The 26,580-nt window shown below is 47.0% G+C and overlaps 1 protein-coding gene across 1 annotated transcript in view; it reads left to right on the forward strand.

Annotated features, from left to right (window-relative positions):
- LTBP3 (latent transforming growth factor beta binding protein 3) overlaps nucleotides 1-26,580 on the forward strand; it is a 282,983-nt gene that overhangs the window by 99,566 nt on the left and 156,837 nt on the right. Inside the window, exons 13-14 of the mRNA XM_063945201.1 lie at nucleotides 15,989-16,120; nucleotides 18,256-18,381. Coding sequence (XP_063801271.1) covers nucleotides 15,989-16,120; nucleotides 18,256-18,381 — 258 coding nt within the window. The remainder of the gene's footprint in view (nucleotides 1-15,988; nucleotides 16,121-18,255; nucleotides 18,382-26,580) is intronic.

The following is a 26,580-nucleotide window of genomic DNA, read 5'->3' on the forward strand; positions in this document are numbered from 1 at the left end:
TGCACTTTACAACTGGACACAATGATAAGACAAAGTGGGTAATAACAAACAGTCAGAGGTAGAAAGGCCCTGCTCGCAAGCTTACAACCTATGGAAATGGTGCTACAGATTCTGTAAAGCCTGGCATAGTCTTCCAGAAATGACAAATGTGAACGGTATACATAATTACAGGAATGTGCGTACATACTGTATGAGGAGAACCATAAATACATGGATCTAAATAACAGAACAAATAGCAGAACATACAAAAATATTTTAGCATAACACATGACAGGGACCAACAAGGATGACAAAGTAGACGGACAAAACCAGTGACATGCGGTGGGGTGAGGCATGTGAGGCAGAGCTTTTCCTGTCATACTAACATATATGCCAGAGGTTTTACTATATAAAGTATATGAAAATAAAAAGGATATACTAGAAATATCTTCTTTGTATTATTCTAATCATTTTTCTGCAGTGGGGTACACTGGTATTCCAAAGGGAATAACATCGGGGTGTAGAGTTGGATCTTGATCCGGGGCACCAAAAGGCTGGTGTGGACACGGTACTGCACAGGGACCCCACAATATCCACCAGGGCAAGGGAGCACAGGTCAGAGTTACTAAAATCCATTTGTTATAGGCTCCACAGTACCCGGTGGTGAGGACCAGCATGGGGATAAGGCCCCTCCCCAGCTTCGGGCGCCATCTACTGCTGGTGTTCCCGCCCTGGAGCTGCATTTCACTCTCCCTCACTCCCTGACTGTGATTTTGGGGTCATCTTCACTACCAGCTGGGCTGATCTCCGGGACTGCAGGGCTCTGTCTCCTCTGTAAAGCCACCTGTCTCATCAGTGCTGTGCTTTTACAGACACTTAAGTATTCAACATGTCATTTTAGACAGTGTTAGTTAAGTGTAGTGCTATCTGAATATTTAGTACAAGTATTCTGTGATATACATCCAGTATCTACTGTGCATTGTTATATCTATACTCATACATAGTAATATGTGAATTTACTAGTCCAGTGCAGTTTTATTGTTTATATGTAATAACTTCTGCATTGTTCATGTGACTGAGTGTGCCTGTAGCTGTTGTGTGGGATTCCATTCTCCTGTATCACATATTGCTATCACTATATTCTGTACCCTGAGGGGCTAGGTGCGTCAGGGTCCCATATATATATATATATATATATATATATATATATATAGAGAGAGAGAGAGAGAGAGAGAGAGAGATGCTACGGACCGGCACTCCCTCTTAGTGTGTAACACTGCTCCGGTGCCCTCTGTCACAAATGGTACAATGTTGAAAGAAGGTAGCGACACTCAGAGGCTGTTGTAGTCAAAATGTATTCAACACATAGAAACCAACGTTTCGGGTTGCTTATGCCCCCTCACGCCTCACCTTGACAAAGGGGGCGTAAGCACCCCGAAACGTTGGTCTCTACAGTATGTGTGAAATACATTTTGACTTCAACAGCCTCTGAGTGCCGCTACCTTCTTTCAACATTTTATATATATATATATATATATATATATATTAGTGTCACACAGAATATAAGATTTGGTATTTTTCCTGTGTTTTCCAGTCAACTCATACCGCTTAAATCCTCTGCTTTGTGTACTGTATTTGCTGTCACATTACATAGGGGGTTATTTGTAGGTATTGTGTTTGTCTGGCTATATTGTACTGTTACGCCCTAGTGCTACATTCCTTATAATGTCTGCCACACAGGGCGGGAAATCCGAGGACACTTCTGCAACGTGCAGTACTGGTGCCACGGATTTACCTGAGGGAGAAGTTTTAGCTGCTGGTTCAGGTGCTGAGTGCCATACACCTAGTCAACCTGCAGCACCTGTGACCAATCAGGACCCACCTTGAGCAGCATTCTCAAGTATGCTAACTACACTTGTGACACGTCTTACGCTCCCCTGTAGGACTTCCTGTGCCATTGCAACCACATATTGTCCCTGTAGTTAATACGCCCTGGGCGGATACTCTGTCTACCCAATTACAACAATTAAATCAATCTTTGGTTAGACAAAAGTCTACCCCACACCCCTCTGGGGCCAAGGGGTCATCTAAACGGGATATTTCTTCCTCACAATCCACTAATCTTTCGGATGATTCTTCCGATGGGGATGGGAAATATACTGATCCGTCAGACACTGATACAGTTGCTTCTGATGAGGAATCTACAACCGAGGATGATGTTCCTGACCTAGTGGAGGCCATTAAGCTAATTCTTCAAATAGATGATGACATTGAGCCTACTACTGCCTCTAAGAAACCTGATAAATTCAAACGTCAGAAGGTTGCTAAAGTAGTTTTACCACATTCTGACCATTTAATTGACGTACGTCAGGAATCCTGGTCGTCTCCAGGAAAGAAATTTTCCCTGTCTAAAAAGATGCTAGCTCATTATCCTATCCCTGCGGAGTTGAGTAACAAGTGGGAAACTCCACCGCCGGTGGACTCTCATGTTGCCCGTCTTGTAGTGTCATCTACTCTGCCTGTCACCACCGTCACCTCCCTGAAGAAACCAATGGATAAGCATGTGGAGGGATGCCTGAAGTCTATTTACTCACTTATACCCCTTTCACACCACACAAATAACCCAGTATCGACCTGGCATATTGCCGGGTCGGTGTGTGGTGTGAAAGGGGCATAGCCGAAATCCCGGGTCGCCTGACCTGGCAATTCAACCCTGGTATAAAGCAGTGTTATTCCCGGGTTGAACACCGAGTCAGTGGCTGCGTAAACGGGCTCCCGGGTCGATGCGACCCGGGACCCGTGTACTGGATGGGGAGATCTCATCTCCCAGTGCAGCCTCCACCTACCCCCCCCCCCCCCCCCCGCTGCTATGGCAACCCGCACGGCATATTGCCGGGGCGGGCAAGCCTGCAGCAACTGCCGATGCCGGATCCCACCCGGGAAGGACCCGTTTCCAATTCCCGGGTGGGACCTGGTATTGGCAGTGTGAAAGGAGTATTACAGGTGCTATACATAGACCCACTATGGCAGTCTCCTGGGCTGCGAAAGGAATTGAAGCATGGGTTCAGGCAATTGAGAATGAGCTACCTCAGGATTTTTCTGACACTGCCAGACATTATCTGTCTTATATTACCACAGCCTCCCACTATATTCAGGAGGCGGCCTCTGATGCAGGCATAATGCCAGCCAAGGCATCTACTACATCTATCCTGGCTCGTCGAATTATGTAGTTGAGGTCCTGCAAGGTGGACCTGGACTCCAAAAAGACCTTGGAGGTGCTGCCGTTTAAAGGAGACATCCTATTTGGGGAGGATCTGAACAAGATTGTAACTGACTTGGCTACTGCCAAGACTGCGTGCCTCGCAAATTCTAACCCTTCTGCTCCAAAGGCTAAGAGTACCACCTTTCATTCCCATTCCTTTCGACCTCCATGGAAGGCAAAAGGTCAAGCATATCAGCAACAGGCCCGTGTTTCCAAAACCGTTAAACCTAAATCTAAACAATCCTGAGCCGCCCGTCAGCCTGCTTCCAAACAAGACAAGTCTGCTGCATGACAGTGCTTCTGCAGTTCGCCCAGGCCTGGTTACAGACCATTTCGGATGCCTGGGTGCGGGAAGTTGTCTCTCATGGGTACGCAATCTCTTTCAAGAGACGTCCCCCTCGCCAGTTTTGCACAATGGTTATCCCTGTTGATCCATTAAAAGCGAAAGCTCTACACTTGGTTGTACAATCCCTCCTGGACACAGGAGTGGTAGTGCCGGTACCTCTGTCTCAAAGAGGCAGGGGATACTATTCGACCCTGTTTCTAGTTCTGAAGCCAAATAGGTCCTTCCGGCCTATACTCAACCTCAAATCATTGAACTCATTTGTGAGAGTGTCCAAATTCTGTGTGGAAACTCTGCGGTCTATTTTACTGGCCATGGAACCCGAAGACTATATGGTATCCCATGTCGCATCAGCAGTATCTGCAGTTTGCTATTGGCAACCTACATTATCAAATCCAGGCCCTGCCTTTTGGATTGACTGAAGTATCAAAAATCCTCCGTTGGGCGGAACGCCATCTGGCAGCAATATCAGCAGTGTTCATCCCCGGGGTCCTCAACTGGGAACCGGATTTCCTCAGTTGTCAGGATGTTCACGTCAGAGAGTGGAGTCTTCATCCGGCAGTCTTTCAACTCCTATTGGACAAGTGGGGCCTACCAGATGTAGACCTGATGGCGTCTCGACACAATCACAAGGTTCCGGTCTTTGGATCAAGGACAAGGGATCCTCAAGCAGCATTCATGGACGCACTGGCAATTCCATGGAACTTTCGGCTGCCATAAGCGTTCCCTCCAGTGTCACTCCTGCCCAGGGTTCTAAGGAAGTTCAAGCAAGATAGAGGCATACTACTTCTAGTTGTTCCAGCGTGGCCCAGACGGCATTGGTTCTCAGACCTGCAGGGTCTATCGATAGAGCATCCTCTTCTACTTCCTCAATGCCCAGACCTTTTCATTCAGGGCCTTTGTGTCTATCCGGACCTGGCCAGACTGGCTTTGATGGCGTGGCTCTTGAAGCTTCACTCCTGAGGGCCAAGGGATTCTCAGAGGCGGGTTATTCAAACAATAGCCGCAAGCCGGCTTCTGCACGGACTTATTACAGGGTCTGGAACTCTTACTTCAGATGGTGTGCTGCTAAGAATTATGATGCCTATTCGTTCAGTACTTCTAGGCTTTTGGCTTTTCTGCAACAAGGTCTTCGTCTGGCCTCCCTCAAGGTTCATATATCTGCCTTGTCGGTGTGGTTTCAGAGGAAAATTACGTCTATTCCTGACGTTCATACTTTCACTCAGGGCGTTTTACGGATTCAGTCTCCCTATGTCCCTCCTGTGGCTCCATGGGATCTGTCTGTTGTCTTATATGCCCTAGAAGAGTCTCTATTTGAACCTCTTGAGTCTCTGGATCTTAAATGTCTTACACTTAAGGTCATGTTTTTACTGGCTATTGCATCTGCTAGGAGGGTGTCGGACTTAGGCGCCTTGTCCTGTCGTCCACCCTTTCTGATTTTCCACCGTGACCGGGCAGTTCTTCGTACTCGCCCAGGTTATCTACCTAAGGTGGTGTCATCTTTTCATCTTAACCAAGAGATTGTGGTTCCGGCCTTTATCTCTTCTGGTTTGGTCTCCCAGCTCCTGCTGCTATCAAAGGCCATTCTACTCAGTCTGTTGGACCTTCTTGGGCGGCCCGGGCGCGTCTACTGAACAATTGCACAAGGCAGCTACGTGGTCCTCAGTGAACACGTCCATCAGGTTCTATGCCTTTGATATTTCCGCCTCCCAGGATGCTTCCTTTGGACGCCGGGTTCTTGTACCTGCTACAGTGCATCCCATCCCATGAGGAACTGCTTTAGGACATCCCTGATGTTATTCCCTGTGGAATACCAGTGTACCCTGCTGCAGAAAAGGAGATTTATGGTAGACTTACCATTGTTAAATCTCTTTCTGCGAAGTACACTGGATTCCCCAGGGCGCCCACCCTGACGCACTTAGCTTCTTTGAGTTTGTATGGCATTAGCCGCTAGTGCTTTCTCCTGTCGTGAGAATGTGTTTCTATGTGACTAACATCTACCGTCTCTTTTGCCTGCTACTGCATTGGACTGGTTAACGAAACTGAGGTCCAGTGCCTGGAGGCGGGGTTATAGAGGAGGCGGTGCAATGCATCCTGGGAACAGTCAAAGCTTTAGCCTGTTGGTGCCTCGCATCAAGATCCAACTCTACACCCCGATGTTATTTCCTGTGGAATACAGTGTATCTCGCAGAAAGATATTTAACTATGGTAAGTCTACCATAATCTCCTTTTATAGTAAAAACTCTGGTGTGAAAAGTCTATGACAGGTGATGCAGTGCCTCCCCTGCCTACCTTTTCCACACATCTCTGATCAAAACTAAAATTTCCAGCAATATACATTGCTGCACCTTTCTACACTGCCCACATGAACCCTTCGGCTCATATATGTTTGTGTAACTCTTTCTCTGGTACTAGCCGGTTCCTCCCCAGCCATTTACCTCAGCACAAGTCCCTGCAAAATACATTTTGGGTAGAGTGCTCTGCCCACGAGAACTTACATTCTACAGGGCATAGGAACTGAGAAACAACAGAAGCTAAAACAGACATTGAGCTTAAGCTGGATACACACTTGAAAGACATTGCATATAAACCGATATGCAGATATATCTGCAGATGGTGGTTGCTCATGCACTGTGACCAACCATCATTGCCATCAAAAGATATATCAGCTGTGAGGACATTGGCCTATTAATCTTTTACTCCATATACACTGGCAGATCATCATTGTGAAATGTGCCAAATCTTCCAGCAATTTACATAATAGGCTGGCCTCCTAAAGATCATACAGGTAAAGGAAATAGAACATCTGTTCTCCAGTTTTCCTCTGCTGCTGTAACAGCGAAGTACCTTGAGACAATATGCCAAATAAATACTTTCTAAGTTTAGATATACATTAAATGATGATTATATGAGTCAGGGGTGTGGATTTGGGACCCTAAGATGGTGGCCATATTAGTGCAGCTCTATTTCGCAAGTTTTAAACATTCCTTCCCTGCTGCCCACTTCAAGATGGAAACAATATAGTATATTGTATAAAACAAGTAGTATATGTGCATGGGTTACACCAGGAGAGAACAGTAGTATATGTGTCTGGGTTATACCAGGAGAGAACAGTAGTATATGTGCCTGGGTTATACCAGGAGAGAACAGTAGTATATGTGCCTGGGTTATACCAGGAGAGAACAGTAGTATATGTGTCTGGGTTACACCAGGAGAGAACAGTAGTATATGTGTCTGGGTTATACCAGGAGAGAACAGTAGTATATGTGCCTGGGTTATACCAGGAGAGAACAGTAGTATATGTGTCTGGGTTATACCAGGAGAGAACAGTAGTATATGTGTCTGGGTTATACCAGGAGAGAACAGTAGTATTTGTGCCTGGGTTATACCAGGAGAGAACAGTAGTATATGTGTCTGGGTTATACCAGGAGAGAACAGTTGTATATGTGTCTGGGTTATACCAGGAGAGAACAGTAGTATATGTGCCTGGGTTATACCAGGAGATAACAGTAGTATATGTGTCTGGGTTATACCAGGAGAGAACAGTTGTATATGTGTCTGGGTTATACCAGGAGAGAACAGTAGTATATGTGCCTGGGTTATACCAGGAGATAACAGTAGTATATGTGTCTGGGTTATACCAGGAGAGAACAGTAGTATATGTGCCTGGGTTATACCAGGAGAGAACAGTAGTATATGTGTCTGGGTTACACCAGGAGAGAACAGTAGTATATGTGCCTGGGTTATACCAGGAGATAACAGTAGTATATGTGTCTGGGTTATACCAGGAGAGAACAGTAGTATATGTGTCTGGGTTATACCAGGAGAGAACAGTAGTATATGTGTCTGGGTTATACCTGGAGAGAACAGTAGTATATGTGTCTGGGTTATACCAGGAGAGAACAGTAGTATATGTGCCTGGGTTATACCAGGAGATAACAGTAGTATATGTGTCTGGGTTATACCAGGAGAGAACAGTAGTATATGTGTCTGGGTTATACCAGGAGAGAACAGTAGTATATGTGTCTGGGTTATACCTGGAGAGAACAGTAGTATATGTGCCTGGGTTATACCAGGAGATAACAGTAGTATATGTGTCTGGGTTATACCAGAAGAGAACAGTAGTATATGTGTCTGGGTTATACCAGGAGAGAACAGTAGTATATGTGTCTGGGTTATACCAGGAGAGACGGACTAGGCTCCATACATAGTGCGGAACTCACAGGGTGACCGGAACTCAGTGGGCATATCTCAGCCACAGGCCAAGCTGCTTCCCCTGCCCACACCCATCACCTCCCAGCTGGACATCTGCCTCACCACCAGTTACCCCTGTCACATCCATCTTATCTCCTCCTGTCACCCTCTCACATCCATCATTTTTCCTCCTGACCCCTTCTCACATCCATCACTTCACTTTCCTGACCCATTCTCACACCCATGAGTACTCCTCTCTGACCCTCTCTCATATCCATTAGTGCTGCGGTCCTAAGAGGTGACTGCGGCACCAGCGTACAAGAAAAGGGGACTGCTGTGTCAGAGAACCAGAAGAAGGACTGTGGCACAAGCGGACCAATAAGAGGACTGCGACATCGGCGGACCTGAAGGGGAACTGCGGCACTAGCAGACCAGTAAGAGTAGTACGACACCTGCGAACCTGAAGGGGAATTGCGGAGCAGGCAGACCCGAAAGGGCACTGACTGTTACTGACCACTGGTCAAAGCATTTGCACCCCTCCTCCCTAGGAGCTCCTGCTGTCAGGGGAGCCCGCTAACCACCCACCAGGCTATGGCTCCCGCTGGTAGGGCTCCTACTGTCGGATCCCTCTGATCGTGCCTCCCAATGGTCATATCCCCCAACTTCCCCCCCCCCACACACACACACACAGGTCACAGTTCCAGCACACGCATCCCCTGCCCAGGTCACATCTCTGGCTGCCAGGGGCAGAAGCATATGCACCTCCTCCCCCCAAAAAACTCACCGCTTGTGGCTCGCTCTAACCAGACATCCCGGCAGCAGTGCAGAAACTTCCACGCGGACACAAGGAACGTTATTAACTTAAACCGGCCCATCCTGATGACGCGTTGAATCGCTGATTAACCATGTGATCTGCAGATATATTGGGCATCGACTGTGCAGCAGAGCCGACATGATATGTCTGTGAATGAATTCATTCACATACATATCGTTGATATACATCCACCAATCAGTAAACGATATATCATCCATTCAACATCGTCCAGTGGGTACCCAGGATTAAGCGCCCTACACACTGGGTGACGGCAGCAATTTGGACGATGTACGATCTGAATGATGATCGTTATCGTTCTAATTTTTTGCATTGCAAAATGACGTGAAAACAATGATAAACAACCGCGGGGATGTTGGTGCTAAACGATATGAACAATATATCGTTCATTTCTAAGCGATATTGTTCATATCGCCCGTCATCGTCACCCAGTGTGTAGGGCACTTTAGTGTTCTAGGCAGGTAGCACAGGAAGTGGATATTAAACAGTCCAGGTTGCTGAACAGTTGTTGACAGTGGTGATAGGGTAGATCGAAGGATTAAGGATGAGAGAGAGGGACAGACAAGCTAGGAGGAGGATGGGGGGGTGTGGTGCAACATGGAAAGCATGGAAACATGGATCAGTGCAGTCACATGTATGCGGATGTGGATGCTTGCATGGATAACTCAAAATCAGGCCCTTTGAATTTATGTTTTATGCCTTTAGAACATATATTGAAGACCAGGAACCCTGACAAATATGTCTAGTTGGCATACTGAAGTACCCAAAGGACAAATGATCCCACAAAAGAAATTGTCATCTTATGATAAAGCCATGCACAAAAAATGTACAAAAAACACAGAATGATTGTTCTCTTTCCTTTTGTGATTGAGAAAATGTATCCACGAATATCATATTAAACTCAGCCGTGATAACTGAGCTGTTAAAAAACTGTTTTCTCTAACATCCATATGGGATACTGGGGTCACTTAGTACGATGGGTATAGATGGGGTCCAAAGGAGCCGGTACACTTTAAATTCTTCAAACAGGGTGTGCTGGCTCTTCCCCTCTAGGCCCTCCCCCACAGCCCAGTTTAGAAAAATGTGCCCTCAGGAGAGGATGCACACTTTGGAGCTCCAGAGGATTTTTTCTTCAGTTTCATTTAACCCTTAGTATACCAAGGGGGGTCTTCTGAGGAACCCAGAATGTTATTTTTTGTGATCCTGCCATATCTATAACAACTATTTTACTCCTGATATTTCTCTGTGTCCCGCATCGGATTAAGATAAATACTGTTTAATTAGGTTTATAAAATGTTCTTTATAAAAACCGTAAATAATAAAAAACACAATTGTGGTCCCACCGGGACCCCGCTTGGTATACTACGTTACAAATGCAGAACGTTTTATATGTGAGAAACACAGGAAAACAACCACCACTGTGACATGTACTAAGGACTGTAGCGATGGCAACACATGAATAGTGATGTATTGTTACCGTAGTAAAATGATATAACCTTTTTACAAGAATATACAGTATCCAATCGGATGTAAAAATTTACACACTGTAATGAAGAAGAATATATGGCTTTTAATGGCTAACTACTCTTGAAATAAATAAACAAAATATTTTAGGCTATCGTACCCTTACTAGAACGTATCCCTTCAGAAACCCCCAAAACATAATTTTAGTAATTTACTGCATCAAACAGTTGAGAATTTAGACAAAAAAACGTGGGGTCCTCTGCAGACCCCAGCTTGGTAAAGTATGTTGACAAGGTAGGCTTTGTATATCAAGGGTTAAAACTTTTTTTTCTTTCAGGTAGGCTGTTGGGCAACAGCCTACCTGCACCAAGGGACGCTAGGGGACCGACACCGGCCTCTTGGAGCCGCTGAGTCGGAGCCCGCTGACAGGACAACGGCCCTGGGGGTCAGTGTGCCGCAGGCATTGCGCTCTCGCGCACACACCTGCCGCACACCCCCAGCACACAGCCTGAAGTACATTGAGTGATGAGTATTGCTGGGGGTCCCGCTAGCGGGGTCCCCCGGTTCTAGGTGTGGCGCGTTTGCAGGGCGGGCATACGGACTCCCTCTTGGGTGATCTCATAGCCCCCGCGCAGACTGGCAGCGGCAGTGAAAATAGGTGTTATGGGCCCCTTTTACACATATCAGGGGACTTGGCAGTATAAATAACTACTGTAACTCCGGCGCCATGTAAGGGGGTGAAGCTGCCTCAGAGCGGGACCAGCGGCTTTCTGGTGCCATTTTCCGGATTCTCAGTGCTGCAGCTAGACAGCCAGCTCCTCCAGGGAAATCTCCACGGCCAGACACTGGTAAAGCGGTGTAGTAAAGGGGGAGAGTCCACTGTGGGAACCTTTTCTTAAGCTCCTCACACATTAACAACCATATTGCCTAACTTTCTAACTCTAAAGTGTTAGTTACAGGCTGGGTGCTGGTCCCTACATCTCTGTGTCTCTCCACACATACTGGGGTGGGCAGTCTTGCTTGTGTGTGTGTGTGTGTGTGTGTGTGTGTGTGTGTGTGTGTGTGTGTGTGTGTTAATGTCTCCTGCAGATTCTGTCATGTGTGAGCAATGTAGTCAGCCTTCACAAGACAGTGGGGCTTCTGGGGGTGATTTACAGGAACCAGCTTGGCTAGGTTCTATTAAAACTATGCTTGCTGACATGTCCAATGAGTTAACTACTGCTAGACAGGAAAGGCAGCAGTTACAACAGTCTATGACTACTCTGACTAAGGATAAGGGAGACAAATATCCCCTCACCCATCCACTACCCCAAAAGCGGGGGTTACCAGACATTCTCTCGGAGTCCGAAAAGGAGGTACCAGAGGTTGAGGAGGGGAAGGAACTGGAATCTTCTGCTGAGGTGGAAGATTCTTCTCCGCCGCAAGGTGTGGAGTCACTTATACTTGCTATAAGGGATGTTTTGCATATTCCTGGGAATGAAGCAGAGGTACCGCAATCTTTTTTCTCTGCACAGAAAAAAGTGCTGGTCTCCTTTCCTGATTCTAAGGCGTTGGATGATCTTTTCAGGGAACCATGGGTTTCTCCTGACAAGAAATTCCAGGTGACAAAGAAATTAGTTGCCGCCTTTCCTTTTGCTCCTTAGGAGTGAAAGATCTGGGAGACTCCCACTGCTGTAGATGCTTCGGTATCACGCCTGTCAAAAACGACGGTGCTACCAGTTCCAGGGGCTACTGCCCTAAAGGAACCTGCGGACAGGAAAATAGAAAACACTTACTTTGAAATCTATTTATGTTGCAGCAGGAGCCTCCCAAAGGCCTGTTATTACGGGCTGTTGGGTGACTCACACCGTTCACACCTGGGCGGGTAACCTTGAAGAGGGCCTAATGGGTGATAAGTCCCTGGCTGAAATGGTTACTGTGATTCAGCATATCCAGGAATCTGCTCATTTCCTCTGTGAAACAATCAAAAGCATTGCCATTATTAATGCTCGTACTTCTACCATGATGGTTTCTGCACGCAGGGCAATGTGGCTACGTCAGTGGGTTGTGGACGCAGAGTCGAAAAAGCGTGTAGAGGCTTTCACAGGAGATTGGCTGTTTGGAGGTGAGTTGGACACATGGATTTCCAAGGCTACCACTGGAAAATCCATGTACTTCCCGTCTGCAGCTCCACTGGTTAGACTCTCTTACACAGGACCTTCCCTGCAGTCCTTTCGGGCCGGAAGGTTTAAGGGAAAAGACAGAGGTGCCTCAAATGCACCAGAGGTAAGTCACGTAAACCTACCACCACAGGGCCTCAGGATCAGGGCGTCAGCTCTATCTCCTCAAAGTCCTCAGCATGACGGTGTCCCTCCAATCCTGGGGGATTTCAGGGTGGAAGCTCATCTGAGATTCTTCAGCCTAAATCGGAGATGCTCCTGCCATGATGTCTGGTTGAAAGATCTGATTTTCCAGGGCTACAAACTGGAGTTCGACGGTCCTGCGCCTCACAGGTTCTTAAGGTCAGGCTTACCAGCTTCTGAGGACACGCGCCTTACGTTACAGGAGGCCATTCAAAAGCTGGTTCAGGCTCAAGTCATTGTTCCAGTCCCACTTCCACAATGTGGCGAGGGATATTATTCCAGTCTTTTTGTGTTACCGAAACCAGACGGTTCTGTGAGGTCCATTTTAAACCTCAAATCGTTACACCCATATCTGTGGATTTTCCGGTTCAAAATGGAGTCTCTGAAAGCAGTGATCTCCAGTCTGGAGGAGGGGGAGTTCTTAGTCTCAGGTTTGCTCTACTGGATGAACACATCAGTTCCAGGCACTACCCTTCGGCCTATACACGGCTCCACGGGTTTTCACAAAAGTGATTGCGGAAATGATGTTCCAACTCAGGATTCAGGGGGTGAACATTGTCCCCTATCTGGATGAGCTTCTGATAAAAGCAAGATCAAAGGAACAACTGTTGGACAGCATCAGCCGCACAATGACGCTACTGTCTCGCCATGGTTGGATTCTGAACTTACTGAACTTTCACCTCGAGCCGACTCAAAGACTCTAGTTCCTGGGGATGATCTTGGACACGGTGGCTCAGAAGATCTTCCTTCCCGCGGACAAGGCAGGGGCCCTTCAGGAGTTAGTTTGAGCAGTACTGAAGCCAAGACGGGTCTCGGTGCATCTTTGCACATGACTGTTGGGAAGGATGGTGGCCTCTTATGAGGCGATTCAATATGGCAGGTTCCATGCGAGGACTTTCCAACCGGATCTCCTGAAGAAATGGTCGGGTACGCATCTGCAAATGCACCAGGTCATACATCTCTCACCGCAGGCCAGAATTTCTCTCCTGTGGTGGCTGCAGTCCTCCAACCTCCTGGAGGGTCGGAGCTTTGGGATACAAGATTGGATTCTCTTAACCACAGATGCGAGTCTTCTTAGTTGGGGAACTGTCACCCAAGGGGCGCAGTTTCAGGGCAGGTGGTCAAGCCACAAAGTCGTTCTTCCAATAAACAACTTGGACCTCAGAGCGATCTACAATGCTCTGCTGCAGGCATCTCCTCTGCTTCAAGGTCGGGCCATCTAGGTTCAGTTGGACAACGCCACCGCAGTGGCATACATCAATTGGCAGGGAGGGACAAAGAGCAGAGCTTGCATGCGGGAGGTGTCCAAGATACTCCTCTGGGTAGAAAGGAATGCAAGGGCGGTAACAGTCATATTCATTCCGGGAGTAGACAACTGGGAGGCGGACTTCCTAAGTTGATACGACCTGCACCAAGGCGAGTGGGGTCTACATCCACAGGTATTTCGACTGATAACGGATCAGTGGAGCTGTCCGCAGATCAATCTGATTGCCTCTCAGCTCAACAATAAGCTTCGGCGCTACTGCTCCAGGACAAGGGACCCTCAGGCGGTGGCAGTAGACGCACCGACAACGCCATGGGCTTACTGACTGGTGTACCTGTTTCCTCTGATTCCGTTACTCCCCAGGGTTCTAAAAAGAATCCAAAAGGAGGGTGTTCAGGCAATTCTAATTGCCCCTGATTGGCCTCAAAGAGTTTGGTATGCATATCTTTTGGCCATGGCTGTGGAAGATCCCTGGCCTCTGCCAATGCGGCAGGATCTTCTTCAGTAAGTGCCGTTCATCTATCAGGACTTACGGCAGCTTCATTTAGCGGCATGGCGGTTGAGCAGAACATTCTAGCTGAGAAGGGTATTCCGGACAAGGTTATTGCTACCATGCTTCAAGCCAGGAAGGCAGTCACATCGAAGCATAATCATCATATCTGGAAAGTTATATCTCCTGGTGTGAGGGCCAGGGGTATCCTGCTGCGGATTTCAATTTGGGGCACTTTTTGCATTTCTTACAGGCTGGTGTGGACATGGGCCTGCGGTTGGGCTCCATAAAGGTGCACATCTCAGCCTTGTCCATTTTCTATTTAGAAGAAATTGGCTGCATTACCTGAGGTCCAGACGTTCTTGCAGGGTGTCCTTCGCATCCAGCCTCCTTTTTTGCCACCCACGGCACCTTGGGATCTAAATGTGGTTTTGCCCTTTCCGCAATCCTCTTGGTTTGAACCACTGATGTTCGTGAAGGACAAGTTCCTTACATGGAAGACTCTCATGCTTTTGGCCTTAGCTTCGGCTAGGCGTATTTCGGAAATGGGTGCTTTGTTCTGCAAGAGTCCTTAATTGGTCTTTCATGAGGACAGAGCAGAGCTTAGGACTCATCAGCAGTTCCTGCCCAAGGTGGTTTCTGCGTTCCACCTTAATCATCCTATTGTGGTTCCGGCGGCTTCACCCACTTCCTCGAATCCTGAGTCCTTGGATGTGGTGCGAGCCCTGAAGATCTACGTCAAGAGGACGGCTGCTTTCCGAAAATCGGATTCCCGTTTTGTGCTGTATGATGCGCAAAAGAAGGGTTGCCCTGCTTCGAAGCAGTCGATTGCTCGTTGGATTAGGCTTACTATTCAGCAGGCCTACACTCCGGCAGCCTTACCTGTTCCACGGTCTATCAAGGCCCACTCTACTAGGTCGGTGGGTTCCTCCTGGGCGGCTGCCCATGGTGTCTCAGCTTTGCAACTATGCCGGGCCGCTACACGTTGATACCCTGGCTAAGAAGGATGTCCTCTACGGACATTCTCTACTACAGATGTCTCATCACGTTCCCACGCATTCTGGGAGCTTTGGGACGTCCCCATTGTAGTAAGTGACCCCAGTATCTCATATGAATGTTAGAGAAAATAAGATTTTAATTACCTACCGGTATATCCTGTTCTCGTACTCCATAAGGGATACTGGGCGCCTGCCTCTGTGCTTCGACTTTTCTGCAAGTTGTTCTTGTTGATGTTGTTTTACTCAGCTGTTGCTGTTTCTGTTTCACTGGTTGTTGCTGGTTTGTTGTTCTGTTGTGTGCTGGTTTGTTATTCTCACCACTCGTCTTGTCATGTTTCCTCCTCTCAAGTATGTTCAGCTCCTTCAGGCACAGTTTTCGTAGAGTGGGCTGTGGGGGAGGGCATAGAGGGTAGGCGCCAGACACTCTGTTTGAAGAATTATAAGTGCACCGGCTCCTTTGGACTCCATCTATACCCATTGTACTAAATGACCCCAGTATCCCTTATGGACTACGAGAAAAGGATTTACCGGTAGGTAATTAAAATCCAATTTTTTTTCACCAAGCTTTATTTACAAATTTCAGTTACAAAAATGCACACATTATTTTGTGCAAATCAACCTGTATAGGCCCGTAAAACCGCCATCCTTGCATGCAAAGCAGTTATACACCTTGTGGAAAAGCTTTATTATTTAGTTTTTATAGTGTTCGTTATTGTAATACTAAAAGCAGCAGAATAATTGAGTATATCCATTTTCTAGGATTTTCATAACATTTTACTTCCATATTATCACAGCTTATATTGTGCTTTTTCCATCCTAGATATTGATGAATGTAAGAATAACCCCTGTGGTCACGGAAAGGGATTGTGCCGGAACACCGCTGGCTCATTTAACTGTCATTGTCTTCATGGGTTCAGACTAAATGTATCACTCGGGCAGATATCTTGTGTGGGTAAGAGGATTGTTTGTTTTCTCTTTCTCAATCACTTTATGTGTGGTCTTGCTGGTTACATTGAAAAATAATAAAAAATGTTCATATTGCATCTCTCATATACAATGGCACATATTTGACAATGAAAGAACTGAAGCATTTGCAGAACAATATGAAAGCTATTACACGTAGTGCTGTTATGGAGACCACTATCTTTTGGGTTCCCTCTCTTCCATTTAGGTGCCACCTCCTGACACGTCAAGTCATTTCTTCACACACATTACAAATTTGGAATGAAAAGAAAGTCAATTGCGATGTAGTAGATGGGACTTTTAAGAGCTTCAATCTAGTCTCTTTTATATGAAATATTTCCACCAAAATTATTGATTTATCGATCAATTTGGCCATCTTGTAATTGAATAGCTTCGGGCGTAAAAGTCTCTAACTACAAGCACTTTTCATTATGCTGTAATTAGTGCGGCAAAATAAATAAGGCCCTAAAGCATTGCATGGCTAATTAAAAACATTGGAAAGATCCAAGCATTAGATGAAAGACAACAACCATTGCTCCATACTGCAAGAACTTAAAATCCAGGATCAAATTTCTTTGCAATGTATAATTTTATGGGAGCCCATCAGAGTAAAGAGTGCATAGTGTCTCTAGAGATACTACTGTGTTGTGTCATTGGTCAGCCAGGAGGCATGAGTAACATAGTAAGGGAGCCCATCGGAGTAAAGAGTGCATAGTGTCTCTAGAGATACTACTGTGTTGTGTCATTGGTCAGCCAGGAGGAATGAGTAACATAGTAAGGGAGCCCATCGGAGTAAAGAGTGCTTAGTGTTTCTAGAACAGGCAATCCCAACCTCGGTCCTCAAGGCACACTAATAGTCCAGGTTTTAGAGATATGCATGCTTCAGCACAGGTGACTTAATTAGTACCTCAGTTATTTTGATTTAACCATCTGTGCTGAAGCCTGGGCAGTACGGATGGTGTAATGGTTAGCATTACTGCCTCACAGCACTGAGGTCATGGGTTCAATTCCCACCATGGTCCTAACTGTGTGGAGTTTGTATATTCTCCCCATACTTGCGTGGGTTTCCTCCGGGTACTCCGGTTTCCTCCCACAATCCAAAAATATACTGGCAGGTTAATTGGCTCCCAACAAAATTAACCCTAGGGTGAATGTGTGTGCGTGTACATGTCGTCGGGAATATAGATTGGAGCCCATCGGAGTAAATAGTACATACAGTAATATCTCTAGAGATATTACCGTGTTGTGCCATTGGTGAGCCAGGAGGAATGAGTATCATAGTAAAGGTGTGTACACACGGTGAGATGTTGACTTTTCGATTCTCACTATGGGGGTAATTCCAAGTTGATCGCAGCAGGAATTTTGTTAGCAGTTGGGCAAAACCATGTGCACTGCAGGGGAGGCAGATTTAACATGTGCAGAGAAAGTTAGATTTGGGTGTGGTGTGTTCAAACTGAAATCTAATTTGCAGTGTAAAAATAAAGCAGCCAGTTATGTTATATCTGCCTCCCCTGCAGTGCACATGGTTTTGCCCAACTGCTAAAAAATTTCCTGCTGCGATCAACTTGGAATTACCCCCAATGTGATATGCACCTGTGGTCGGTATCGCAAGCCTAGATAGACTGTGTTTGCGATATTGGCTATGTGTGATTTTGACTAAGTGCAAATTTTGACTATACTGTTATACTAGATAGTCAAAATTGGCTTGCAATGCGGGACCGCGCATCGGGATTGAATCGGGATCGCAGAGTGGCTATGCACTAACTTTCCTTGCGATTTTGACTATATAGTCAAAATCGCAAGTACTTATCTCACCGTGTGTACACACCTTAAGGGAGCACGTCGGAGTAAACAGTGCATACTGTAATATCTCTAAAGATATTATCGTGTCGTGCCATTGTTCAGCCAGGAATAATGAGTATATAGCATTTTCACAAAATTTACAATGCATGTTTTTCCTCAAACAAACGTTTTCAAAATCCATTATTCTGGAATAAATTTATGTGCAGCTGCGGCAACTGGAACATATCCTATACAGCCTGCACACACAGTCTTTCATTTTGTTATAGCTTCAGCGATTTGTCAACAGCTTTCCCCCTGAGCTAACAGATTATTCTCTCCCAGATGTTGATGAATGTTTGCGCTCAGGAATGTGCGGAGACCCTGGCAGTTGTGTCAATATTCCAGGATACTTCAAATGTGAATGTAAAACTGGATACAAACTGAAGAATAGACCACCATTATGTGAAGGTGAGAGGCATGGTTGAGCTTGTTGCTTAAATGTTGAACAATGCATTAAAGGATCACTTGAAATCAACACAAGTATAATTTACTAGTGGAACACACAGTGCGTACTAGGCCAGTGCACCAAGCATGGTCTAATGGAGTAAAGGAATAAAATCCAGGCCTGACCTTATCAACATTTTGGGCGGTATGTAATGAAGTCCGAATTTGGCGGCTGGGTGGAATGCCGGCCATACTCTGACATTTTTTTTAAATGGTCATCATGTACAAGTCATGGTTTAGCAGTGTACATGATTGCCTATTTAAAAAACGTCCAAGTTCAGCTGGCATTCTGCATGACGGTCGAACTTGGACCTACTTACATCCCACCCTTGTAGTCACATCTACACTCTTGCTGCCTATAGTGTTCAATCATTACTGCATTGGATGCATTTCAACTCACAATTAATACTTTCATTTTATTTTCCCTACCTATCTTTTGAGTATTTCTGTCACTCCAGAACACAGATTTTTCCCATTTTGTTTTAATATTTGCAAGGCATGTTTGCTAGCATTTTGTTTATTTGATGTCTTAAGAAGTGCTGTGTTCATTTATGCTACAGTATATATAAAAAAAAAAATTGTTGCTTTTGTGAACAGTCCTTTCAATACAAATAATAAGAATTTACTCACCGGTAATTCTATTTCTCGTAGTCCGTAGTGGATGCTGGGAACTCCGTAAGGACCATGGGGAATAGCGGGCTCCGAAGGAGGCTGGGCACTCTAGAAAGATTTATGACCACCTGGTGTGCACTGGCTCCTCCCACTATGACCCTCCTCCAAGCCTCAGTTAGGACACTGTGCCCGGACGAGCTGACATAATAAGGAAGGATTTAGAATCCCGGGTAAGACTCTTACCAGCCACACCAATCACACCGTACAACTCGTGATACTATATCCAGTTTGACAGTATGAAAACAACGGAGCCTCTCAACAGATGGCTCAACAATAACCCTTTAGTTAACAATAACTATTTACAAGTATTGCAGACAATCCGCACTTGGGATGGGCGCCCAGCATCCACTACGGACTACGAGAAATAGAATTACCGGTGAGTAAAGTCTTATTTTCTCTGACGTCCTAGTGGATGCTGGGAACTCCATAAGGACCATGGGGATTATACCAAAGCTCCCAAACGGGCGGGAGAGTGCGGATGACTCTGCAGCACCGAATGAGAGAACTCCAGGTCCTCCTCAGCCAGGGTATCAAATTTGTAGAATTTTGCAAACGTGTTTGCCCCTGACCAAGTAGCTGCTCGGCAAAGTTGTAAAGCCGAGACCCCTCGGGCAGCCGCCCAAGATGAGCCCACCTTCCTTGTGGAATGGGCATTTACAGATTTTGGCTGTGGCAGGCCTGCCACAGAATGTGCAAGCTGAATTGTACTACAAATCCAGCGAGCAATAGACTGCTTAGAAGCAGGAGCACCCAGCTTGTTGGGTGCATACAGGATAAACAGCGAGTCAGATTTTCTGACTCCAGCCGTCCTGGAAACATATATTTTCAGGGCCCTGACAACGTCTAGCAACTTGGAGTCCTCCATATCCCTAGTAGCCGCAGGCACCACAATAGGCTGGTTCAGGTGAAACGCTGACACCACCTTAGGGAGAAATTGGGGACGAGTCCTCAATTCTGCCCTATCCATATGGAAAATCAGATAAGGGCTTTTACATGATAAAGCCGCCAATTCTGACACTCGCCTGGCTGAAGCCAAGGCCAATAACATGACCACTTTCCACGTGAGATATTTCAGATCCACGGTTTTTAGTGGCTCAAACCAATGTGATTCTAAGAAACTCAACACCACGTTGAGATCCCAAGGTGCCACAGGAGGCACAAACGGGGGCTGAATATGCAGCACTCCTTTCACAAATGTCTGAACTTCAGGTACTGAAGCTAGTTCTTTTTGAAAGAAAATCGACAGAGCCGAGATCTGTACTTTAATGGAGCCTAGTTTTAGGCCCATATTCACTCCTGCTTGCAGGAAATGCAGAATTCGACCTAGTTGAAATTCCTCTGTTGGGGCCTATTTGGCCTCGCACCATGCAACATATTTCCGCCATATGCGGTGATAATGCTTTGCCGTAACATCTTTCCTGGCCTTAATAAGCGTAGGAATGACTTCTACCGGAATACCCTTTCCTTTAGGATCCGGTGTTCAACCGCCATGCCGTCAAACGCAGCCGCGGTAAGTCTTGGAACAGACAGGGCCCCTGCTGTAGCAGGTCCTGTCTGAGCGGTAGAGGCCACGGTCCTCTGAGAGCATCTCTTGAAGTTCCGGGTACCACGCTCGTCTTGGCCAATCCGGAACCACGAGAATTGTGTTTACTCCTCGCTTTCTTATTATTCTCAATACCTTTGGTATGAGAGGCAGAGGAGGGAACACATAAACCGACTGGTACACCCACGGTGTCACTAGAGCGTCCACAGCTACCGCCTGAGGGTCCCTTGACCTGGCGCAATATCTTTTTAACTTTTTGTTGAGGCGGGACGCCATCAACGTCCACCTGTGGTTTTTCCCAACGGTTTACCAGCATCTGGAAGACTTCTGGATGAAGTCCCCACTCTCCCGGGTGGAGGTCGTGTCTGCTGAGGAAGTCTGCTTCCCAGTTGTCCACTCCCGGAATGAACACTGCTGACAGTGCTAGTACATGATTCTCCGCCCATCGGAGGATTCTTGTGGCTTCTGCCATCGCCATCCTGCTTCTTGTGCCGCCCTGTCGATTTACATGGGCGACTGCCGTGATGTTGTCTGACTGGATCAGCACCGGTTGGTGTAGGAGCAGGGATTTTGCTTGACTTAGGGCATTGTAGATGGCCCTTAGTTCCAGAATATTTATGTGAAGGGAAGTCTCCTGACTCGACCATAGTCCTTGGAAGTTTCTTCCCTGTGTGACTGCCCCCCAGCCTCGATGGCTGGCATCCGTGGTCACCAGGACCCAGTCCTGTATGCCGAACCTGCGGCCCTCTAGAAGATGGGCACTCTGCAGCCACCACAGTAGAGACACCCTGGTTCTTGGAGACAGGGTTATTAAGCGATGCATCTGAAGATGCGATCCGGACCACTGGTCCAGCAGGTCCCACTGAAAGATTCCGGCATGGAACCTGCCGAAGGGAATTGCTTCGTAAGAAGCCACCATCTTTCCCAGGACCCGCGTGCAGCGATGCACTGATACCTGTTTTGGCTTCAGGAGGTCTCTGACTAGAGATGACAACTCCCTGGCTTTCTCCTCCGGGAGAAACACTTTTTTCTGGACTGTATCCAGAATCATACCCAGGAACAGTAGCCGTGTCGTCGGAACCAGCTGTGACTTTGGGATATTCAGAATCCAGCCGTGCTGGTGCAGCACCTCCTGAGATAGTGCTACTCCCACCAACAACTGTTCCTTGGACCTCGCTTTTATTAGGAGATCGTCCAAGTACGGGATAATTAAAACTCCCTTTTTTCAAAGGAGTATCATCATTTCCGCCATAACCTTGGTAAATACCCTCGGTGCCGTGGACAGTCCAACGGCAGCGTCTGGAATTGGTAATGGCAATCCTGTACCACAAATCTGAGGTACTCCTGGTGAGGATGGTAAATGGGGACATGCAAGTAAGCATCCTTGATGTCCAGGGATACCATGTAATCCCCCTCTTCCAGGCTCGCAATAACCGCCCTGAGCGATTCCATCTTGAACTTGAATTTTTTTATGTATGTGTTCAAGAATTTCAAATTTAAAATGGGTCTCACCGAACCGTCCGGTTTCGGTACCACAAATAGTGTGGAATAGTAACCCCGGCCTTGTTGAAGTAGGGGTACCTTGATTATCACCTGCTGGGAATACAGCTTGTGAATTGCCGCTAGCACTGCCTCCCTGTCTGAGGGAGCAATCGGCAAGGCAGATTTTAGGAACCGGTGGGGTGGAGACGCCTCGAATTCCAGTTTGTACCCCTGAGATACTATTTGAAGGATCCAGGGATCCACCTGTGAGCGAGCCCACTGATCGCTGAAATTCTTGAGGCGGCCCCCCACCGTACCAGGCTCCGCCTGTGGAGCCCCACCGTCATGCGGCGGACTTGGCAGAAGAAGCGGGGGAGGACTTTTGCTCCTGGGAACCTGCTGTTTGTTGCAGCCTTTTTCCCCTACCTCTGCCTATGGATAGAAAAGACCCGCCTTTTCCACGCCTGTTTTTCTGGGTCCGAAAGGACTGAACCTGATAAAACGGCGCCTTCTTAGGCTGTGAGGGGACATGGGGTAAAAATGCTGACTTCCCAGACGTTGCTGTGGAAACTAGGTCCGAGAGACCATCCCCAAATAATTCCTCACCCTTATATGGCAACACTTCCATGTGCCTTTTAGAATCTGCATCTCCTGTCCACTGGCGAGTCCATAAGCCTCTCCTAGCAGAAATGGACAATGCACTAACTTTAGATGCCAGTCGGCAGATTTCCCTCTGTGCATCTCTCATATATAAGACTGAGTCTTTTATATGGTCTATGGTTAACAGGATCGTGTCTCTGTCTAATGTGTCAATATTTTCTGACAGTTTATCTGACCACGCAGCGGCAGCACTGCACATCCAAGCTGACGCAATAGCTGGCCTAAGTATAATGCCTGAGTGTGTATATACAGACTTCAGGATCGCCTCCTGCTTTCTATCAGCAGGTTCCTTGAGGGCGGCCGTATCCGGAGACGGTAGTGCCACTTTTTTAGACAAACGTGTGAGCGCTTTATCCACCCTAGGAGGTGTTTCCCAACGTGACCTATCCTCTGGCGGGAAAGGGAACGCCATTAGTACCTTCTTAGGAATTACCAATTTTTTATCAGGGAAAGCCCACGCTTCTTCACACACTTCATTTAATTCATCTGATGGGGGAAAAACTACGGGTAGTTTTTTCTCCCCAAACATAATACCCTTTTTAGTGGTACCTGTATTTATATCAGAAATGTGTAACACCTCTTTCATTGCCTCAATCATGCAGTGAATGGCCTTAGTGGGCATCAGGTTAGACTCATCGTCGTCGACACTGGTGTCAGTATCAGTGTCGACATCTGGGTCTGCGGTCTGAGGTAGCGGGCGTTTTAGAGCCCCTGATGACCTGTGCGACGCCTGGACAGGCACGAGCTGAGAAGTCGGCTGTCCCACATTTGGCATGTCGTCAAATTTCTTATGTAAGGAGTCTATACGTGCACTCATTTCTTTCCATAAGCTCAACCACTCAGGTGTCTGCCCCGCAGGGGGTGACATCCCTTCTAAAGGCATCTGCTCCGTCTCCACATCATTATCCTCATCAAACATGTCGACACAGCCGTACCGACACACCGCACACACACAAGGAATGCTCCAACAGAGGACAGGACCCACAAAAGCCCTTTGGGGGGACAGAGTGAGAGTATGCCAGCACACACCAGAGCGCTATATAATGCAGGGACTAACTGAGTTATGTCCCCTATAGCTGCTTTTTCTATATAATTTATACAGCGCCTAAATTTAGTGCCCCCCCCCCCCTCTCTTTTTTTACCCTTTTCTGTAGTGTAGACTGCAGGGGAGAGCCAGGGAGCTTCCTTCCAGCGGATCTGTGAAGGAGAAATGGCGCCAGTGTGCTGCAGGAGATAGCTCCGCCCCTTTTCTGCGGACTATTCTCCCGCTTTTTTCTGGATTCTGGCAGGGGTATTTTCCACATATATAGCCCCTGGGGCTATATATTGTGGTATTTTTGCCAGCCAAGGTGTTATAATTGCTTCTCAGGGCGCCCCCCCCCCCCCAGCGCCCTGCACCCTCAGTGACCGGAGTGTGAAGTGTGTGTGAGGAGCAATGGCGCACAGCTGCAGTGCTGTGTGCTACCTTGGTGAAGACTGATGTCTTCTGCCGCCGGTTTTCCGGACCTCTTCTTGCTTCTGGCTCTGTAAGGGGGACGGCGGCGCGGCTCCGGGACCGAACACCAAGGACTGGGCCTGCGGTCGATCCCTCTGGAGCTAATGGTGTCCAGTAGCCTAAGAAGCCCAATACGGCTGCAAGCAGGCGAGTTCGCTTCTTCTCCCCTTAGTCCCTCGCTGCAGTGAGCCTGTTGCCAGCAGGTCTCACTGAAAATAAAAAACCTAAATCTATACTTTCTTTCTAAGGGCTCAGGAGAGCCCCTAGTGTGCATCCAACCTCGGCCGGGCACAAAATCTAACTGAGGCTTGGAGGAGGGTCATAGTGGGAGGAGCCAGTGCACACCAGGTGGTCATAAATCTTTCTAGAGTGCCCAGCCTCCTTCGGAGCCCGCTATTCCCCATGGTCCTTACGGAGTTCCCAGCATCCACTAGGACGTCAGAGAAATAAAGCTATTATTGAAGAAAAAACAACCACAACAACAAAAAAACACTATGACAATTGTAAAGTGGTCTGTGTGCAAATCACCTCAGGACTCTGGAGAGCTGCAAAGTGTGGTCTTTAGTCACTGCAATCATGCTGAATAATGGCTGCAGAGGCACTTCCTGTATAACAAACATTTCCTGTATGACAAAATGGGAGGCAATGTTGCAACTTTCACCATGCACGTACATCTACAATGATCTATACAGTATGAAACAGTTTAGTAGATGCTACTACATTCTTTTCAAACATTCTCAGCCAGTTACGGATAACTTATAAATGAGAAAGTAAACCCTGCATTGCCTGGTACCTCAGTGTCTGGAAGGGTAGTTTATATCACAGTTAGGGTAATCCTGGGTAATACAGGGTTCTTCAAGGCCAAACCTCAGTCTCAGCTGTGCTGCTGATCTCTGCCTCCCATTAGCTTCATTTGGTTAGGTGGTTTCAGCTGTGGCCCCTTCTTTACGGCAACACTTTCATACTTCTACACATTCTCTCTCCTATTTGGCACCAGTCTGTTTGGCTGGCTATGACATTTTCTTTGATTGCTACTCATGCTAGGAGGTGTAGTATCCAGTACCCAATGTAACATTTGACAGACCCACTTCTCCAATGGCTCTGCCTACCTGTCAGCTATGAAGCTGAATTCTATAGTTACAAGAAAACAAACTTTTACATTATTACATTATAAAAAGTACTTTTATGGATAAACTCTTACTTTGCAGAGTGTGGAGGTGTTGTAATTTGTGCACCAAGCAAGCACCAAGATCTGTACCCGGTGTGCACACAATGTGACCGGAGGTACATCTGCACAAACTGAAAGCTGCAACATTTTTACTGAGATCCTGTACATTGTGTCAATGTGGACTGCAGCGGGAATGAAAAGAAGGGTGTGTCTTCATAATTCTATTTGAATATACAAGGTGGGCAATACTCTAAAGGGGGGTACTCACGGAGCGATATTCTAAGCAATCTGACTAGATTGCTTAGAATATAAGCCTGATCGCTCCGTGTGTACCCCTTACAGCGATAGCGATGCGCAGCCCCGCGCATCGCTATCGCTGCTGCTAGATTGGCCTGCCGTGCAGGCCAATCTAGCGGGTCGCTCACTTCACCCGCTGGGTGAAGTGAGCGGCCCCCCGTCTCCCCCCGCATGCTCAGCACAGATCGCGCTGTGCTGAGCGGCGGGAGAGTTGTGTGCTGAGCGGTTCGCTCAGCACACATCTCTCCCCGCATCGGCCCGTCTATATGGGCCTTAAGGGGCATATTCAATTAGCCGCAGAGTTTATTCCACTGCTAATTGCCATGCCAGCCTGATCCAATTAGCGGGGATTCACCTGCGCGTAAATCCCAGAGGATGTACTTTTCCTCGCAGCTTAAGGAGCTTTTGAGAAACAGACAGCAAGAAAATGGCACAATTGAGGGTTTACACGCGAAGAAAAACCTTTGATTCTGCAGTTCGGCAGAAATCCCCGATATTAAGCGCAGGGAAAAGGCTATCTCATTCATAGCCTTTCCCCCGCGCAGCATGGTAACTACCAGACAATTAGCCACATTTGTATGTGCCCCTAATTGTGTCATCATGGCCATGTCAATTTATTAAGTATTCAGTATGTCTACACCTACCTTACAGGCATACAAGCTTCTATAAGGAAACTCTCTCTGGAGTCCAGGGGGTTTCCCCCTAATTCAGCACTGCCTCAGACATTCTAATAAGAAGAATGCAGTGTTGGGCATCCCTACAACAGAGGTTACAAGCAGGACTGTAAAGTACTTCAGTCTCTAAAACAATACTTCTGTGGCATCCATTAAGGCCATCTTTGGATGA

The sequence above is a fragment of the Pseudophryne corroboree genome, chromosome 11 (genome assembly GCF_028390025.1).
Source record: "Pseudophryne corroboree isolate aPseCor3 chromosome 11, aPseCor3.hap2, whole genome shotgun sequence".
NCBI classification, from domain to species: domain Eukaryota; kingdom Metazoa; phylum Chordata; class Amphibia; order Anura; family Myobatrachidae; genus Pseudophryne; species Pseudophryne corroboree.